The 22,850-nt window shown below is 42.5% G+C and overlaps 1 protein-coding gene across 1 annotated transcript in view; it reads right to left on the bottom strand.

Moving 5' to 3' along the window:
- LOC120053354 (uveal autoantigen with coiled-coil domains and ankyrin repeats-like) overlaps nt 1-22,850 on the bottom strand; it is a 147,098-nt gene that overhangs the window by 37,858 nt on the left and 86,390 nt on the right. The window contains exons 2-3 of the mRNA XM_039000480.1: nt 22,507-22,563; nt 8,864-9,054 (exon numbers count right to left, since the gene is read on the bottom strand). Coding sequence (XP_038856408.1) covers nt 8,864-9,054; nt 22,507-22,563 — 248 coding nt within the window. The remainder of the gene's footprint in view (nt 1-8,863; nt 9,055-22,506; nt 22,564-22,850) is intronic.

The raw sequence follows: 22,850 nt of genomic DNA, 5'->3' as shown, positions 1-22,850 counted from the left end.
TAACAAATACGGCATAGTAATATCACTATCGGCAATAGTAACATACTCAGCATAGTAAGATCACCTATTCGGCATAGTAAACATACCGGCATAGTCTACCATAGTAGATCACCTATCGGCATAGTAACATACCGTGCATAGTAGATCCACCTAGTAGTCACTTCGGCATAGTGTACCTAAGTACAGATGTAAGCTACCGTATATAACAATACCAGCATAATAACGATAACAAGGTGATGTACCAGCCATATACCTAACCTACTGATATAACAAGGTACCAGCATATACCTAACCTACTGTATGACACACGTACAGTCATATACTAACCTACTTGATATAACAAGGTAATGTACCAGGTATCCCTAACCTACTGATATAACAAGGTATGTACCAGCATATACCTAACCTACTGATATAACAAGGTAATGTACTCAAGCATATACCTAACCTACTGATATACAAGGTAATGTACCAGCATTACCTAACCTACTGATAGTCAAGTAACTGTACCAGGATATACCTAACCTACGTGTATAACAAGGTATGTACCACATATACCTACCTACTGATATACAAGGTAATGTACCAGCATATAACCTAACCTACTGATATAACAGGTAATGTACCAGCATATACTAACTACTGATATAACAAGGTAATGTACCAGCATATACTAACCTACTGATTAACAAGGTCCCAGCCAATATACCTAACCTACTGATATAACAAGGTAATGTACCAGCAATCCTACCTACTGATATAGACAAGGTAATGTACAGCATATACTAACCTACTGATATAACAAGGTATCCACAGCATATACCTAACCTACTGATATACAAGGTAATGTACGCGCATATACCTAACCTACTGATATAACAGGTATGTACCAGCATATACCTAACCTACTGATATAACAAGGTAATGTACCAGGATATACTAACCTACTGATATAACAGGTAATGTACCAGCATATACCTAACCTACTGATATAACAAGGTAATGTACCAGCATATATCCTAACCTACTGATATACGGTAATGTACCAGCATATACCTAACCTACGGATATAACAGAGTACAGCAGTATACCTAACTACTGATATAACAAGGTAAGGTACAGCGTATACCTACCTACTGTACCAGCATATACTAACTATGATATACAAGGTAACCAGCATATACCTAACCTACTGATATAACAAGGTACACAGCATAAACCTAACCTACTGATATAACAAGGTACCAGCATATACACTAACCTACTGATATGAACAAGGTAACCAGCATATACCTAACCTACTGATATAACAAGGTAAGTACCAATAACCTAACCTACTGATATAACAGGTAAGTACCACATATACCTAACCTACTGATATAACAGGTACCAGCATATACCTAACACTACGGATATAACAAGGACCAGCATATACCTAACCTACTGATATAAAGAGTACCAGCATCTATACAACCTACTGATATAACAAGGTACCAGCATATACCTAACCTACTGATATACAAGGTAATGTACCAGCATATACCTAACCTACTGATAGTAACATGTAATGTACCACAGATACCATCCCTACTGATATAACAAGGTACCAGCTATACCTACCTACTGATATAACAAGTGTACAGCATATACCTAACCTACTGATATAACAGGTACCAGCATATACCTAACCTACTGATATAACAAGTGTACCAGCATATACCTAACCTACTGATATAACAAGGTTGGTACCACACATATACCTAACCCTACTGGATATGACAAGGTACCAGCATATACCTAAACCTACTGATATAACAGGTACCAGCATATACCTAACCTACTGATTAACAAGGTACCAGCATATACCTAACCTACTGATATAACAAAGGTCCAGCTATACTACCTCATGATATAACAAGGTACCACATATACCTAACCTACTGATATAACAGGTAATTCCAGCATATACCTACCTACGGATATAACAAGGTAACAGCATATACCTAAACTACTGATATAACAAGGTACCAGCATACCTAACCTACTGATATACAAGTACCAGCATATACCTAACCTACTGATATAACAAGGTACCAGCATATACCAACCTACTGATATAACAAGGTACCACATATACCTAACCTACTTGAATAAACAGGTACCAGCATATACCTAACCTACTGATATACAAGGTACACAGATAACCTACTACTGATATAACAGGTAGGTACCAGCATATACCTAACCTACGATATAAAAGGTAATGTACCAGCATATACCTAACCTACTGCATATAACAAGGTAATGTACCAGCATATACCTACCCTACTGATATAACAAGGTAATGTACCAGCATATACCTACCCTATGATACAAGTACCAGCATATACCTAACCTACTGATATAACAAGGTAATGTACCAGCATATACCTAACCTACTGATATAACAAGGTACCACATATACTAACTACTGATATAACAAGGTAATGACAGGATATACCTAACCTACTGATATAACAAGTAATGTACAGCATATACCTAACCTACTGATATAACAAGGTAATACCGCATATATCCTACCTACTGATATAACAAGGTAATGTACCAGGATATACCTAACCTATGATATACAAGGTATGTACCAGCATATACCTAACCTACTGATATAAGACAGGTATGTACCAGCATATACCTACTACTGATATAACAAGGTAATGACCATCATATACCTAACCTACTGATATGACAGGTACCAGCATATACCTAACCTACTGATATAACACAGGTACCAGCATATACCTAACCTACTGATATACAAGGTAAGCCACGCATATACCTAACCTACTGATATAACAAGGTACTAGCATATACCTAACCTCGATTAACAAGGTACAGCATATACCTACCCTACTGATATACAAGGTAGATGTAACCCGCATATACCTAACCTACTGATAAAAAGGTAAGTTACCAGCATATACCTAACCTACTGATATAACAAAGTACAGCATATACCTAACCTACTGATATAACAAGGTAATGTACCAGCATATACCTACCTACTGATATAACAAGGTAATGTACCAAGGATATACCTACTGATATAACAGGTAATTACCAGCATATACCTACACTACTGATATAACAAGGTACCAGCATATACCTAACCTACTGATATAACAAGGTACCAGCATATACCTAACCTACTGATATAACAGGATGTACCAGCATATACCTAACCTACTGATATAACAAGGTAATGTACCGGCTATCCTAACCACTGATATAACAAGGTAATGCTCAGCATATAGCTAACCTACTGAATAACAAGGTAATGTTACCAGCATATACCTACCTACTGATATAACAAGGTAATGTACCGCATATACCTAACCTACTGATATGACAAGGTACCAGCATATACCAAACCTACTGATATAACAAGGTAATGTAACCACATATACCTAACCTACTGATATAACAAGGTAATGTAGCCAGTATTAACCTAAGCCTACTGATATCAACAGGTAATGTACCACCAGAGACCTAACCTACTGATATACAAGGTACCAGCATATACCTAACCTACTGATATACAGGTACCAGCATATACTAACCTACTGATATGACAGGTACCAGCATATACCTAACCTACTGATATAAAAGGTAATGTACCAGGATATACCTAACCTACTGATATAACAAGGTAATGTACAGCATATACCTAACCTACTGATAAAACGGTACCAGCATATACCTAACCTACTGATATAACAAGGTAACAGCATATACCTAACCTACTGATATAAAAAGGTACCAGCATATACCTAACTACTGATATAACAAGTACCAGCATATACCTAACCTACTGATATAACAAGGTAATGTACCAGCATATACCTAACCTACTGATATAAAAGGTAATGTACCAGCATATACCTAACCTACTGATATAAAATGGTACCAGCATATACCTAACCTACTGATATAACAAGGTAGTACCAGCATATACCTAACCTACTGATATAACAAGGTAATGTACCAGCATATACCTAACCTACTGATATAACAAGGTACCAGCATATACCTAAACTACTGATATAACAAGGTTACCAGCATATACCTAACCTACTGATATAACAAGGTACCAGCATATACCTAACCTACTGATATAACAAGGTACCAGCATATACCTAACCTACTGATATAACAAGGTACCAGCATATACCTAACCTACTGATATAACAAGGTACCAGCATATACCTAACCTACTGATATAACAAGGTACCAGCATATACCTAACCTACTGATATAACAAGGTACCAGCATATACCTAACCTACTGATATAACAAGGTACCAGCATATACCTAACCTACTGATATAACAAGGTACCAGCATATACCTAACCTACTGATATAACAAGGTACCAGCATATACCTAACCTACTGATATAACAAGGTACCAGCATATACCTAACCTACTGATATAACAAGGTACCAGCATATACCTAACCTACTGATATAACAAGGTACCAGCATATACCTAACCTACTGATATAACAAGGTACCAGCATATACCTAACCTACTGATATAACAAGGTACCAGCATATACCTAACCTACTGATATAACAAGGTACCAGCATATACCTAACCTACTGATATAACAAGGTACCAGCATATACCTAACCTACTGATATAACAAGGTACCAGCATATACCTAACCTACTGATATAACAAGGTACCAGCATATACCTAACCTACTGATATAACAAGGTGATGTACCAGCATATACCTAACCTACTGATATAACAAGGTAATGTACCAGCATATACCTAACCTACTGATATAACAAGGTAATGTACCAGCATATACCTAACCTACTGATATAACAAGGTAATGTACCAGCATATACCTAACCTACTGATATGACAAGGTACCAGCATATACCTAACCTACTGATATAACAAGGTAATGTACCAGCATATACCTAACCTACTGATATAACAAGGTACCAGCATATACCTAACCTACTGATATAACAAGGTAATGTACCAGGATATACCTAACCTACTGATATAACAAGGTAATGTACCAGCATATACCTAACCTACTGATATAACAAGGTAATGTACCAGCATATACCTAACCTACTGATATAACAAGGTAATGTACCAGGATATACCTAACCTACTGATATAACAAGGTAATGTACCAGCATATACCTAACCTACTGATATGACAAGGTAATGTACCAGCATATACCTAACCTACTGATATAACAAGGTAATGTACCATCATATACCTAACCTACTGATATGACAAGGTACCAGCATATACCTAACCTACTGATATAACAAGGTACCAGCATATACCTAACCTACTGATATAACAAGGTACCAGCATATACCTAACCTACTGATATAACAAGGTACCAGCATATACCTAACCTACTGATATAACAAGGTACCAGCATATACCTAACCTACTGATATAACAAGGTGATGTACCCGCATATACCTAACCTACTGATATAACAAGGTAATGTACCAGCATATACCTAACCTACTGATATAACAAGGTACCAGCATATACCTAACCTACTGATATAACAAGGTAATGTACCAGCATATACCTAACCTACTGATATAACAAGGTAATGTACCAGGATATACCTACTGATATAACAAGGTAATGTACCAGCATATACCTAACCTACTGATATAACAAGGTACCAGCATATACCTAACCTACTGATATAACAAGGTACCAGCATATACCTAACCTACTGATATAACAAGGTAATGTACCAGCATATACCTAACCTACTGATATAACAAGGTAATGTACCGGCATATACCTAACCTACTGATATAACAAGGTAATGTACCAGCATATAGCTAACCTACTGACATAACAAGGTAATGTACCAGCATATACCTAACCTACTGATATAACAAGGTAATGTACCAGCATATACCTAACCTACTGATATGACAAGGTACCAGCATATACCTAACCTACTGATATAACAAGGTAATGTACCAGCATATACCTAACCTACTGATATAACAAGGTAATGTACCAGGATATACCTAACCTACTGATATAACAAGGTAATGTACCAGCATATACCTAACCTACTGATATAACAAGGTAATGTACCAGCATATACCTAACCTACTGATATAACAAGGTAATGTACCAGGATATACCTAACCTACTGATATAACAAGGTAATGTACCAGCATATACCTAACCTACTGATATGACAAGGTAATGTACCAGCATATACCTAACCTACTGATATAACAAGGTAATGTACCAGCATATACCTAACCTACTGATATAACAAGGTAATGTACCATCATATACCTAACCTACTGATATGACAAGGTACCAGCATATACCTAACCTACTGATATAACAAGGTACCAGCATATACCTAACCTAATGATATAACAAGGTAATGTACCAGCATATACCTAACCTACTGACATAACAAGGTAATGTACCAGCATATACCTAACCTACTGATATAACAAGGTAATGTACCAGCATATACCTAACCTACTGATATAACAAGGTAATGTACCAGCATATACCTAACCTACTGATATGACAAGGTACCAGCATATACCTAACCTACTGATATAACAAGGTAATGTACCAGCATATACCTAACCTACTGATATAACAAGGTAATGTACCAGGATATACCTAACCTACTGATATAACAAGGTAATGTACCAGCATATACCTAACCTACTGATATAACAAGGTAATGTACCAGCATATACCTAACCTACTGATATAACAAGGTACCAGCATATACCTAACCTACTGATATAACAAGGTACCAGCATATACCTAACCTACTGATATAACAAGGTACCAGCATATACCTAACCTACTGATATAACAAGGTAATGTACCAGCATATACCTAACCTACTGATATAACAAGGTAATGTACCAGCATATACCTAACCTAATGATATAACAAGGTACCAGCATATACCTAACCTACTGATATAACAAGGTACCAGCATATACCTAACCTACTGATATAACAAGGTACCAGCATATACCTAACCTACTGATATAACAAGGTACCAGCATATACCTAACCTACTGATATAACAAGGTAATGTACCAGCATATACCTAACCTACTGATATAACAAGGTACCAGCATATACCTAACCTACTGATATAACAAGGTACCAGCATATACCTAACCTACTGATATAACAAGGTACCAGCATATACCTAACCTACTGATATAACAAGGTACCAGCATATACCTAACCTACTGATATAACAAGGTGATGTACCAGCATATACCTAACCTACTGATATAACAAGGTAATGTACCAGCATATACCTAACCTACTGATATAACAAGGTAATGTACCAGGATATACCTAACCTACTGATATAACACGGTAATGTACCAGGATATACCTAACCTACTGATATAACAAGGTAATGTACCAGCATATACCTAACCTACTGATATAACAAGGTAATGTACCAGCATATACCTAACCTACTGATATAACAAGGTAATGTACCAGGATATACCTAACCTACTGATATAACAAGGTAATGTACCAGCATATACCTAACCTACTGATATGACAAGGTAATGTACCAGCATATACCTAACCTACTGATATAACAAGGTAATGTACCAGCATATACCTAACCTACTGATATAACAAGGTAATGTACCATCATATACCTAACCTACTGATATGACAAGGTACCAGCATATACCTAACCTACTGATATAACAAGGTAATGTACCAGCATATACCTAACCTACTGATATAACAAGGTAATGTACCAGCATATACCTAACCTACTGATATAACAAGGTAATGTACCAGGATATACCTACTGATATAACAAGGTAATGTACCAGCATATACCTAACCTACTGATATAACAAGGTACCAGCATATACCTAACCTACTGATATAACAAGGTAATGTACCAGCATATACCTAACCTACTGATATGACAAGGTACCAGCATATACCTAACCTACTGATATAACAAGGTACCAGCATATACCTAACCTACTGATATAACAAGGTAATGTACCAGCATATACCTAACCTACTGATATAACAAGGTAATGTACCAGGATATACCTACTGATATAACAAGGTAATGTACCAGCATATACCTAACCTACTGATATAACAAGGTACCAGCATATACCTAACCTACTGATATAACAAGGTACCAGCATATACCTAACCTACTGATATAACAAGGTAATGTACCAGCATATACCTAACCTACTGATATAACAAGGTAATGTACCGGCATATACCTAACCTACTGATATAACAAGGTAATGTACCAGCATATACCTAACCTACTGATATAACAAGGTAATGTACCAGCATATACCTAACCTACTGATATAACAAGGTAATGTACCAGCATATACCTAACCTACTGATATAACAAGGTAATGTACCAGCATATACCTAACCTACTGATATAACAAGGTACCAGCATATACCTAACCTACTGATATAACAAGGTACCAGCATATACCTAACCTACTGATATAACAAGGTAATGTACCAGCATATACCTAACCTACTGATATAACAAGGTAATGTACCGGCATATACCTAACCTACTGATATAACAAGGTACCAGCATATACCTAACCTACTGATATAACAAGGTAATGTACCAGGATATACCTACTGATATAACAAGGTAATGTACCAGCATATACCTAACCTACTGATATAACAAGGTACCAGCATATACCTAACCTACTGATATAACAAGGTACCAGCATATACCTAACCTACTGATAAAACAAGGTAACGTACCGGCATAGTGATTCAGCGTCGAAGTATCTGGAATGTCTGTGGTCGATGATGACGAGGTCGTGGTGCTTTTCCTGGAAACACTCCAGCGCCGCCTCTGGCGTCCTCGCCACGTTACACCTGAAGTTGGCCTTCTCACACGCCCAGCAGAACCCATTATTCTGGCTGTCCTCTTTGGCAAATACTAACAGTACCTGTAAGGGGAGAGGTTAGAGGTTAAAGGTCAAATACTAACAGTACCTGTAAGGGGAGAGGTTAGGGGTTAAATACTAACAGTACCTGTAAGGGGAGAGGTTAGAGGTTAAAGGTCAAATACTAACAGTACCTGTAAGGGGAGAGGTTAGGGGTTAAATACTAACAGTACCTGTAAGGGGAGAGGTTAGAGGTTAAAGGTCAAATACTAACAGTACCTGTAAGGGGAGAGGTTAGGGGTTAAATACTAACAGTACCTGTAAGGGGAGAGGTTAGAGGTTAAAGGTCAAATACTAACAGTACCTGTAAGGGGAGAGGTTAGAAGTTAAAGGTCAAATACTAACAGTACCTGTAAGGGGAGAGGTTAGGGGTTAAATACTAACAGTACCTGTAAGGGGAGAGGTTAGGGGTTAAAGGTCAAATACTAACAGTACCTGTAAGGGGAGAGGTTAGAGGTTAAATACTAACAGTACCTGTAAGGGGAGAGGTTAGGGGTTAAAGGTCAAATACTAACAGTACCTGTAAGGGGAGAGGTTAGAGGTTAAATACTAACAGTACCTGTAAGGGGAGAGGTTAGAGGTTAAAGGTCAAATACTAACAGTACCTGTAAGGGGAGAGGTTAGGGGTTAAATACTAACAGTACCTGTAAGGGGAGAGGTTAGAGGTTAAAGGTCAAATACTAACAGTACCTGTAAGGGGAGAGGTTAGGGGTTAAATACTAACAGTACCTGTAAGGGGAGAGGTTAGAAGTTAAAGGTCAAATACTAACAGTACCTGTAAGGGGAGAGGTTAGAGGTTAAAGGTCAAATACTAACTGTACCTGTAAGGGGAGACACTGTGCGCACACACAACCACACACAGTCAGAGAGTGTACACATACACCCTCCTACCAAGCAGCATACTTTCACATAACCCCTTGCTTGCGTTAATCCATGGCTTTTAAGCAGCATCTAGGTTTCGCTGCGGCACACACACACGCACACACACACACACACACACACACACACACACACACACACACACACACACACTCACTCACTCACTCACTCACTCACTCACTCACTCACTCACTCACTCACTCACTCACTCACTCACTCACTCACTCACTCACTCACTCACTCACTCACTCACTCACTCACTCACTCACTCACTCACTCACTCACTCACACACAGAGAGAGAGCAGGCAGGTAGCTAGATGAGTCACTGGGCCTAACAGACGTCATCGTGGACCAGTTGGCAGGAGACACAATCAATGTACAGAATGGGAAGTTTGTTCAGCAGTCTTACGGTTTGCATCACAACTGCAAAATTGAGTTAAAGGTACAAAGACGTCTCTCTGTTCACTTAAAGTCCAGGAGGTCGGGAGCTAGGAGACCAGGAGATAGAAGTCAAGAGGCCAGGAGCTAGGAGGCTAGGAGCTAGAAGCCAAGAGGCCAGGAGCTAGGAGGCTAGGAGCTAGAAGCCAAGAGGCTAGGAGCTAGAAGCCAAGAGCCCAGGAGCTAGGAGGCTAGGAGCTAGAAGCCAAGAGGCCAGGAGCTAGGAGACCAGGAGCTAGAAGCCAAGAGGCCAGGAGCTAGAAGCCAAGAGGCCAGGAGCTAGAAGCCAAGAGGCCAGGAGCTAGAAGCCAAGAGGCCAGGAGCTAGGAGGCCAGGAGCTAGGAGGTCGAGAGCTAGGAGGTCGAGAGCTAGGAGGTCGAGAGCTAGGAGGTCGAGAGCTAGGAGGTCGAGAGCTAGGAGGCCAGGAGCTAGGAGGTCGAGAGCTAGGAGGCCAGGAGCTAGGAGGTCGAGAGCTAGGAGGTCGAGAGCTAGGAGGCCAGGAGCTAGGAGGTCGAGAGCTAGGAGGCCAGGAGCTAGGAGGTCGAGAGCTAGGAGGTCGGGAGCTAGGAGGTCGAGAGCTAGGAGGCCAGGAGCTAGGAGGTCGAGAGCTAGGAGGCCAGGAGCTAGGAGGTCGAGAGCTAGGAGGCCAGGAGCTAGGAGGTCGAGAGCTAGGAGGTCGGGAGCTAGGAGGTCGAGAGCTAGGAGGTCGGGAGCTAGGAGGTCGAGAGCTAGGAGGTCGAGAGCTAGGAGGTCGGGAGCTAGGAGGCCAGGAGCTAGGAGGTCGAGAGCTAGGAGGTCGAGAGCTAGGAGGCCAGGAGCTAGGAGGTCGAGAGTTAGGAGGTCGAGAGCTAGGAGGTCGGGAGCTAGGAGGCCAGGAGCTAGAAGCCAAGAGGCCAGGAGCTAGGAGACCAGGAGATAGAAGTCAAGAGGCCAGGAGCTAGGAGGTCGGGAGCTAGGAGGCCAGGAGCTAGGAGGTCTGGAGCTAGGAGGCCGGGAGCTAGGAGGTCTGGAGCTAGGAGGCCGGGAGCTAGGAGGTCGGGAGCTAGGAGGCCAGGAGCTAGAAGCCAAGAGGCCAGGAGCTAGGAGACCAGGAGATAGAAGTCAAGAGGCCAGGAGCTAGGAGGCCGGGAGCAAGGAGGCCGGGAGCTAGGAGGTCGGGAGCAAGGAGGCCGGGAGCAAGGAGGCCAAGAGCCAAGAGGCCAAATATTTATCAAACACCTATTTTTCAGTGGCAATTAATGAGACTATAACAGACTAAAGTCCCAGAAAAAATGTGCAAAAATGATTTTTCATTTCAGTTGACTAAAACAAGACAAAATTATCTTTGTGACTAAAATTTGACTACTAAGTGGACTGGATAACAGTTTTTGAAAAGATTGAAAGCTTTTTAGTAATAAGCACAATTAATATTAGCAGGACAGATGCACAGCGCAGTTATAGTTCAGCAGTGGGAAGGACGCACCAAACCCAGCACACACAGCCTAATTCAGCTGGTAAGCTGCAGGGGAGAAAGCGATGAGTGTGGGCAGACAGGCAGACTGGCTCCGCCTCCGATTATGCCCATCTCGCAGGCGGCTTTCTTAGTTCACCTTAGCTAATAACTAGTCATCACCAGCCTTCTAGTTAGCTACCCTTTGTCTGGAGCTGCTTCAGGAAATTAAAAACAATAGCAGCATTGAGTTTAATAGTAAAACGACAGTGTAGCTATGTTTTTCTCTCCCTTGAATAGGTTATAGAAAAGTAGGCTGTCTGAATTTATAGTCTAGCCCTTCCAGTTTTCCCTCTGCATTTCATATACAGGATCCTTAGCCAAAGTCTCCTTTTCCTCAGTGAAAACGTCTTGATTCTAGCCGGCGCTACGTTTTTTTCTTTCTATAGTTCATTTCTTTAGGCTAAACCTTGTTCAGTCATGTTACCTCATTAACTAGCTATAGCTAACAACCTGGGGCGTGTTCAATTGGACGCAACGTTTAGATAGAAATATGCTATGTAGAACAAACATGCCGGTCTGACATGTTGAATAAGGAATAACAACGGCTCTATTCACTGAATTTCTATCTACAATGTTCGTCAAAGTTTTACAACTTGGCCCTGGTAACATTACCAGTACCCTACGGAACGTAGCCATGGTAACATTACCAGTAGCCTACTGTGTAGCCATGGTAACACTATATCTGACTGGGTAAATAACTCCTCTTGTCACTACACTATATCTGACTGGGTAAATAACTCCTCTATATCTGACTGGGTAAATAACTCCTCTATATCTGACTGGATAAATAACTCCTCTATATCTGACTGGGTAAATAACTCCTCTATATCTGACTGGGTAAATAACTCCTCTATATCTGACTGGTTAAATAACTCCTCTATATCTGACTGGATAAATAACTCCTCTATATCTGACTGGGTAAATAACTCCTCTATATCTGACTGGGTAAATAACTCCTCTATATCTGACTGGGTAAATAACTCCTCTATATCTGACTGGGTAAATAACTCCTCTACATCTGAATGGATAAATAACTCCTCTATATCTGACTGGGTAAATAACTCCTCTATATCTGACTGGATAAATAACTTCTCTCTATCTGACTGGGTAAATAACTCCTCTATATCTGACTGGGTAAATAACTCCTCTATATCTGACTGGGTAAATAACTCCTCTATATCTGACTGGGTAAATAACTCCTCTATATCTGACTGGGTAAACACCTCCTCTATATCTGACTGGGTAAATAACTCCTCTATATCTGACTGGGTAAATAACTCCTCTATATCTGACTGGGTAAATAACTCCTCTATATCTGACTGGGTAAATAACTTCTCTATATCTGACTGGGTAAATAACTCCTCTATATCTGACTGGGTAAATAACTCCTCTATATCTGACTGGGTAAATAACTCCTCTATATCTGACTGGGTAAATAACTCCTCTATATCTGGCTGGGTAAATAACTCCTCTATATCTGACTGGGTAAATAACTCCTCTCTATCTGACTGGGTAAATAACTCCTCTATATCTGACTGGGTAAATAACTCCTCTATATCTGACTGGGTAAATAACTCCTCTATAGCTGACTGGGTAAATAACTCCTCTATATCTGACTGGGTAAATAACTCCTCTATATCTGACTGGGTAAATAACTCCTCTATATCTGACTGGGTAAATAACTCCTCTATATCTGACTGGGTAAATAACTCCTCTATATCTGACTGGGTAAATAACTCCTCTATATCTGACTGGGTAAATAACTCCTCCATATCTGACTGGGTAAATAACTCCTCTATATCGGACTGGGTAAATAACTCCTCTATATCTGACTGGGTAAATAACTCCTCTATATCTGACTGGGTAAATAACTCCTCTATATCTGACTGGGTAAATAACTCCTCTATATCTGACTGGTTAAATAACTCCTCTATATCTGACTGGGTAAATAACTCCTCTATATCTGTCTGGGTAAATAACTCCTCTATATCTGACTGGGTAAATAACTCCTCTATATCTGACTGGGTAAATAACTCCTCTATATCAGACTGGGTAAATAACTCCTCTATATCTGACTGGGTAAATAACTCCTCTATATCTGACTGGGTAAATAACTCCTCTTATCACTGCACTATATCTGACTGGGTAAATAACTCCTCTATATCTGACTGGGTAAATAACTCCTCTATATCTGACTGGGTAAATAACTCCTCTTATCACTACACTATATCTGACTGGGTAAATAACTCCTCTATATCTGACTGGGTAAATAACTCCTCTATATCTGACTGGATAAATAACTCCTCTATATCTGGCTGGGTAAATAACTCCTCTATATCTGACTGGGTAAATAACTCCTCTTATCACTACACTACATCTGACTGGGTAAATAACTCCTCTATATCTGACTGGGTAAATAACTCCTCTATATCTGACTGGGTAAATAACTTCTCTATATCTGACTGGGTAAATAACTCCTCTATATCTGACTGGGTAAATAAGACTAGACTAAATCTAAAAAAGAGGCAAAATGAACACTGGTGTGTAGTTGGGATGGCGGATCTGCTGATTCATCCAGATGAATTGTCTGGCTTTAGTCACACTAACCCTTTATCTCATCCAGTCTCGTCTCAGACCAAATCGAGGCATATCAGAGCGCACAGGGGTAAAGTTTCCCCTACGCACAGACCTAAGATCAGCTTCAGCTTCCCCAATCCTAACCTTAATCATTAGTGGGGGAGAATGCATCCTACTCTTACCAGGGCCCCTCTGGGCTCCAAGAAGGCCCAGCTAGCTAGCTAGCCTAACATAACATCTATTTGAACCATATTCCATTTAAAAAGGCCCAGTTTGCCTAGCCTTACCAAAGATGATCTATTATATTGACAAGATAGCCGAGTGACCGCTCTAACAATGGAAATACATGTCTTCAAAGATGGAAGGCAGGCGGAAGGAGGCAGGTGGAACCATTCTAGCCAATGAGAGGTTGGATACGCGTGTGAACAGCAAGCACAATTCCGATATAGAGTTGTTTTTTTCAAAGTTTGAGAAATCCAACATGCGTCCACTTATATCAGTGCATTCGTAACAACCAAACCATTACGTAACATCTATTAGATCAAATAAACCTTACGTTGCAAATTAGCAATTACATTTTTTGTTGACCAAATTCGACACTCGCATTGAGTAAACCCTCTCGCTTCAACCTCTTCCTCTCTGGCCTTACCTAGCCCAGCGCTAACACAAATAATTTTCTACTTAGGTCTAGCTAGCCTAGCTTAAACTAGCCTAACACAAACCATATTCAACCAAGGTCCAGCTACGTAGCCTAGCCTAGGCTAACACAAATCACATTCCGCTTAGGTCCAGCTAGCCTAGCTTAGCCTAACACAAGCCATGTTCATCTTAGGTCCAGATAGCCTAGCAGAGCGCCGCTAACACAAACTACATTCCACGTAGGTCCTGCTAGCCTAGCAACACAAATAATATCCACTAACTGTTGGTCCTGCTAGCCTAGTTTAGCGCTAACACAAACCATAATCCACTTATCTTCACACCCCTTGTCATTACAGGCAGCATACATATCCCAAGAGGTAGAGGCATCATCACAGAGCGATGGAGGCAGGAACGCTGTCTGGAATTAGATGACAATTCCACATTGGCATGTTGTTAGAAAAGTCAACATTCCTGCAGAGCCATGCAGGCAGACAGGAGGATTAGATATAGGTTATGTTATGTGGGCCCAGGCCAGGTCCTCTCAGGTAGGCTGCCTACAGACAGACGGACGGACAGACAGACAAGGACAGATAGACACAGACAGACAGACAGTTAAGGACAGATAGACACAGACAGACACCCGTTCACAGTAGACGGGGTGGGAAAGCTACTATTCTGCAAATAAACCCATTCGGATAGTGATGAGAAAGCTACTTATTCACTGTAGATAGGGGTGGGCTAGCTACTTACTGAACCTCCTGCTAAGACACCTACTAGCCTAACTGTAGATAAGGCTAAGCTACTGCTAACACACCTACTAGCCTAACTGTAGATAAGGCTAAGCTACTGCTAACACACCTACTAGCCTAACTGTAGATAAGGCTAAGCTACTGCTAACACACCTACTAGCCTAACTGTAGATAAGGCTAAGCTACTGCTAACACATACACTAGCCTAACTGTATATAAGGCTAAGCTACTTAGCTACTGCTAACACACACATTCAGATAGATGGCTAGTGTAGATAGTGGTGGGTAAGCTACTTATTGGGCTTACAAACACACCCATTCAGATAAGAGTGAAAAATAGTCTTACTGTGTCTAACTTAAGACGTCTGCAAACACACCCATTCATGGGAAACCTTACTCTACAACATACTGATACAGTACTATGCAAACAAACCTATTCAGATAGATGTGAAATCTTACAACACAAGATAACCTGCAAACCAACCTATTCAGATAGATGTGAAATATTACAACACAAGATAACCTGCAAACCAACCTATTCAGATAGATGTGAAATCTTACAACACAAGATAACCTGCAAACCAACCTATTCAGATAGATGTGAAATCTTACAACACAAGATAACCTGCAAACCAACCTATTCAGATAGATGTGAAATCTTACAACACAAGATAACCTGCAAACCAACCTATTCAGATAGATGTGAAATCTTACAACACAAGATAACCTGCAAACAAACCTATTCAGATAGATGTGAAATCTTACAACACAAGATAACCTGCAAACAAACCTATTCAGATAGATGTGAAATCTTACAACACAAGATAACCTGCAAACAAACCTATTCAGATAGATGTGAAATCTTACAACACAAGATAACCTGCAAACAAACCTATTCAGAAGGCAATCATGGGAAATCTACTACTTGTCCATACAGCAGGCTGGAAACTTTCACATGTAGACAACTGATGAAGGATGTTGTTGGTTGGATAACAACACTTCTTTCTGTTTTATGTCATTGTTGTTTTGCGTTGGTCTAAACAACTCATTCTCATAAATATAAAAAAGATTCTGTAATTTAATGACAGGGACTATAATGTTGCATCTGTAGCAGTGACAGAGATGTACCTGGAGAACAACAGGAAAATAGTTACACCTCCTATGTGATTCAGACTTCCTGTAGTAGCTCACTGGATCTGGCACAGCCCTGTGTTTTTACCACAGACCAGTCAGACCGTACGCACTGCTAAAGTCCTCCCTGAGACCCCCCTGAAAATGACACGCACGCACGCACGCACACACACACACACACACACACACACACACACACACACACACACACACACACACACACACACACACACACACACACACACAACACACACACACACACACACACACACACACACACACACACACACACACACACGGGCATTCCTGTGCCATTTCCGAAAGTTGCAGGTAAATACGAATGCATTTTGCTCATGTCTTATAATTTACTTGGTCACATTAATGAGTTTTCTAATACGTTCAATACATTTAGCTGATTTCCTACAAAGTCCAATAAATGTTTTAATATTGTTGAATTCCGTTTTAATAAGAGAGATTGAGAGACAGAGAGAGAGAGAGAGGCATTGAGAGACATTGAGAGGGAAAGAAGGGGAGAGAGAGTGAGGGAGTGAGACATCGAGAGGGACAGAAGGGGAGAGAGAGTGAGGGAGAGAGACATCGAGAGGGACAGAAGGGGAGAGAGAGTGAGGGAGAGAGACATCGAGAGGGAAAGAAGGGGAGAGAGAGTGAGGGAGAGAGACATCGAGAGGAAAAGAAGGGGAGAGAGAGTGAGGGAGAGAGACATCGAGAGGAAAAGAAGGGGAGAGAGAGTGAGGGAGAGAGACATCGAGAGGGAAAGAAGGGGAGAGAGAGTGAGGGAGAGAGAGAGACATCGAGAGGGAAAGAAGGGGGGAGAGAGTGAGGGAGAGAGACATTGAGAGGGAAAGAAGGGGAGAGAGAGTGAGGGAAAGAGACATCGAGAGGGACAGAAGGGGAGAGAGAGTGAGGGAGAAAGACATCGAGAGGGAAAGAAGGGGAGAGAGAGTGAGGGAGAGAAACATCGAGAGGAAAAGAAGGGGAGAGAGAGTGAGGGAGAGAGACATCGAGAGGAAAAGAAGGGGAGAGAGAGTGAGGGAGAGAGAAAGACATTGAGAGGGAAAGAAGGGGAGAGAGAGTGAGGGAGCGAGACATTGAGAGGAACAGAAGGGGAGAGAGAGTGAGGGAGAGAGACATCGAGAGGGACAGAAGAGGAGATAGAGTGAGGGAGAGAGACATCGAGAGGAAAAGAAGGGGAGAGAGAGTGAGGGAGAGAGAGAGACATCGAGAGAGAAAGAAGGGGGGAGAGAGTGAGGGAGAGAGACATCGAGAGGGAAAGAAGGGGAGAGAGAGTGAGGGAAAGAGACATCGAGAGGGAAAGAAGGGGAGAGAGAGTGAGGGAGAGAGACATCGAGAGGGAAAGAAGGGGAGAGAGAGTGAGGGAGAGAGACATCGAGAGAGAAAGAAGGGGAGAGAGAGTGAGGGAGAGAGACATCGAGAGGGACAGAAGGGGAGAGAGAGTGAGGGAGAGAGACATCGAGAGGAAAAGAAGGGGAGAGAGAGTGAGGGAGAGAGACATTGAGAGGGACAGAAGGGGAGAGAGAGAGAGAAAGACATCGAGAGGGAAAGAAGGGGAGAGAGAGTGAGGGAGAGAGACATCGAGAGGGAAAGAAGGGGAGAGAGAGTGAGGGAGAGAGAGAGACATCGAGAGGGAAAGAAGGGGGGAGAGAGTGAGGGAGAGAGACATCGAGAGGGACAGAAGGGGAGAGAGAGTGAGGGAGAGAGACATCGAGAGGGACAGAAGGGGAGAGAGAGTGAGGGAGAGAGACATCGAGAGGGACAGAAGGGGAGAGAGAGTGAGGGAGAGAGACATCGAGAGGGAAAGAAGGGGAGAGAGAGTGAGGGAGTGAGAGAGACATCGAGAGGGAAAGAAGGGGAGAGAGAGTGAGGGAGAGAGACATCGAGAGGGACAGAAGGGGGGAGAGAGTGAGGGAGAGAGACATCGAGAGGGAAAGAAGGGGAGAGAGAGTGAGGGAGAGAGACATCGAGAGGGACAGAAGGGGAGAGAGAGTGAGGGAGAGAGACATCGAGAGGGAAAGAAGAGGAGAGAGAGTGAGGGAGAGAGACATCGAGAGGGACAGAAGGGGAGAGAGAGTGAGGGAGAGAGACATCGAGAGGGAAAGAAGAGGAGAGAGAGTGAGGGAGAGAGACATCGAGAGGGACAGAAGGGGAGAGAGAGTGAGGGAGAGAGACATCGAGAGGGACAGAAGGGGAGAGAGAGTGAGGGAGAGAGACATCGAGAGGGACAGAAGGGGAGAGAGAGTGAGGGAGAGAGACATCGAGAGGGAAAGAAGGGGAGAGAGAGTGAGGGAGAGAGACATCGAGAGGGACAGAAGGGGAGAGAGAGTGAGGGAGAGAGACATCGAGAGGGAAAGAAGGGGAGAGAGAGTGAGGGAGAGAGACATCGAGAGGGACAGAAGGGGAGAGAGAGTGAGGGAGAGAGACATTGAGAGGGAAAGAAGGGGAGAGAGAGTGAGGGAGAGAGACATCGAGAGGGAAAGAAGGGGAGAGAGAGTGAGGGAGAGAGAAAGACATCAAGAGGGACAGAAGGGGAGAGAGAGTGAGGGAAAGAGACATCGAGAGGGAAAGAAGGGGGGAGAGAGTGAGGGAGAGAGACATCGAGAGGGAAAGAAGGGGAGAGAGAGTGAGGGAGAGAGACATCGAGAGGGAAAGAAGGGGAGAGAGAATGAGGGAGAGAGACATCGAGAGGGACAGAAGGGGAGAGAGAGTGAGGGAGAGAGACATTGAGAGGGAAAGAAGGGGAGAGAGAGTGAGGGAGAGAGACATCGAGAGGGACAGAAGGGGAGAGAGAGTGAGGGAGAGAGACATTGAGAGGGAAAGAAGGGGAGAGAGAGTGAGGGAGAGAGACATCGAGAGGGACAGAAGGGGAGAGAGAGTGAGGGAGAGAGAAAGACATCGAGAGGGACAGAAGGGGAGAGAGAGTGAGGGAGAGAGACATCGAGAGAGAAAGAAGGGGAGAGAGAGTGAGGGAGAGAGACATCGAGAGGGAAAGAAGGGGAGAGAGAGTGAGGGAGAGAGACATCGAGAGGGAAAGAAGGGGAGAGAGAGTGAGTAAGAGTGAGAGAAAGTGGACTTCTACTCCAAACTAGAAATATCTCCTCCTTCTGGTAGATTCAACAGAGTGTGAGGCTCTCCTTTTCTAGGAAGTGTTCTACACCGTTAGCCAGCACCTCTCCTAACCAGGTGTTCTACTCTGCAAGCCAGCACCTCCTCTAACCAGGTGTTCTACTCTACTAGCCAGCACCTCTCCTAACCAGGTGTTCTACTCTGCTAGCCAGCACCTCTCCTAACCAGGTGTTCTACTCTGCTAGCCAGCACCTGTCCTAACCAGGTGTTCTACTCTGCTAGCCAGAACCTCTCCTAACCAGGTGTTCTACTCTGCTAGCCAGCACCTCCCCTAACCAGGTGTTCTACTCTGCTAGCCAGCACCTCCCCTAACCAGGTGTTCTACTCTGCTAGCCAGCACCTCCTCTAACCAGGTGTTCTACTCTGCTAGCCAGCACCTCCCCTAACCAGGTGTTCTACTCTGCTAGCCAGCACCTCTCCTAACCAGGTGTTCTACTCTGCTAGCCAGCACCTCCTCTAACCAGGTGTTCTACTCTGCTAGCCAGCACCTCCCCTAACCAGGTGTTCTACTCTGCTAGCCAGCACCTCCCCTAACCAGGTGTTCTACTCTGCTAGCCAGCACCTCCTCTAACCAGGTGTTCTACTCTGCTAGCCAGCACCTCCTCTAACCAGGTCAACAAAGACACGTCTCACACACTAAGGCTAAACATATGACATGGTTTATTGTGTCTGTGCTGACAAAGGGTCTCTATAGTATAAACTATCACAAATAGTGTGAGTCAATACTCTGATCAAATCAACCTGCTTCAGCAACGTCTGGGTCACAAATAGCACCCTATTCCTTATATACACTATATACTGTAGGTAACAGGGAGCCATTTGGAACGCACTCTTAGTTGGTTATGAACACGACACACGTCTTACTCTGAACACTTAGAGGAGTGGTTACTCACCCTGAACACTTAGAGGAGAGGTTACTTACTCTGAACACTTAGAGGAGTGGTTACTCACCCTGAACACTTAGAGGAGAGGTTACTTACTCTGAACACTTAGAGGAGTGGTTACTTACTCTGAACACTTAGAGGGGTTACTTACTCTGAACACGTAGAGGAGAGGTTACTTACTCTGAACACTTAGAGGAGAGGTTACTTACTCTGAACACTTAGAGGAGTGGTTACTTACTCTGAACACTTAGAGGGGTTACTTACTCTGAACACGTAGAGGAGAGGTTACTTACTCTGAACACTTAGAGGAGTGGTTACTTACTCTGAACACTTAGAGGGGTTACTTACTCTGAACACTTAGAGGAGAGGTTACTTACTCTGAACACTTAGAGGAGAGGTTACTTACTCTGAACACTTAGATGAGTGGTTACTTACTCTGAACACTTAGAGGAGAGGTTACTTACTCTGAACACTTAGAGGAGTGGTTACTTACTCTGAACACTTAGAGGAGAGGTTGCTTACTCTGGGCACTTAGAGGAGTGGTTACTTACTCCGAACACTTAGAGGAGAGGTTACTCACTCTGACCACTTGGAGGAGAGATTACTTACTCTGAACACTTGGAGGAGAGGTTACTGGGTATTTGTTATTGAGTGCTCTGGAACAATGAATATTCTAAGAAAACTAAAACATAAGGATGGGAGGAACTAAAATCCCCTACAGGGAAAGTTAAAAAAGGCCTTCTCACACAGACGCCCCTCCCCTCTCTCTCTGGGTCTCTCTCTCTCCTCCCTTCATCCCTCTCTCTATATTATCCCCCTCGCTCTCTCTGCCCCCTCTCTCTCTCTCCATCTCCATCTCTCTCTCTCTCGTCACCTCACTACTGGATAGTATAGTACTAGACAAAGGAGAGAGCAAAGTGTTTGAGAGATGTGGTATAATGAGCCATTGACCATCGGTCAGAGAATGTTGGCCTTGCGGTGAAGTCACACACACACACACACACACACACACACACACACACACACACACACACACACACACACACACACACACACACACACACACACACACACACACACACACACACACACACACACACACACACACACGCATGCATGCACGCACGCACGCACACACACACACACAGGCATACACACACACACACACACACTCACTCATATATAACGTGCATTGTTCATTATAGTATGGCCATAGTCGTTGACGTTTGGCTCTGTTGCCTAGACAACACCAGGGTACGCGACGCACAAAGCGTCCATTAACAGTTTTTTTCCCTTCTGTTTGAATGTTTGAAAGGGGGATTGTTGTCTTAAAGACACTCAATCATTTTCAAATGGAGATTAAAGGCCTTGTTGTTTTGGGGAAAATCACAAAGTTGACAGTTTCCAATCTGATCAGGACATTCAACAGAGGTATCAATAGGACCTGTATCTCAGTTCTCAGTCTGATCAGGACATTCAACAGAGGTATCAATAGGACCTGTACCTCAAGATGATCTTCGTATAACCTCATTGGTCCAAACTGCACCTGGGTAAATGTGTTCTGAAACAAAAGGAAGGAGAATAATTAGACAAACAATACTTACACAGAACAGGCCCCGAAACATGTCATAGTCCTGGCTGGCTTTCTGAACTATCTCCTCAAAAGTGTAGGGAGAAAAATAAATAATTGAAACTCTTTGATTAGAGAGCGAGAGGGAGACTAAAGAAAGAGAGAGAGAAAAGAGAGAGAGAGAGTAAAGAGAGAGACAGAGACATCAGCACCACAGGTAACTTCCACAAAGTTGTGAATGATCTGAGAGACAAGGCAAGAAGAGCCTTCTATGCCAT

Source organism: Salvelinus namaycush, chromosome 1, assembly GCF_016432855.1.
Source record: "Salvelinus namaycush isolate Seneca chromosome 1, SaNama_1.0, whole genome shotgun sequence".
In the NCBI taxonomy this organism is placed as follows: domain Eukaryota; kingdom Metazoa; phylum Chordata; class Actinopteri; order Salmoniformes; family Salmonidae; genus Salvelinus; species Salvelinus namaycush.
The sequence above is the reverse complement of the archived record's forward strand: the minus strand, read 5'-3'. Positions and strand labels throughout refer to the sequence as shown.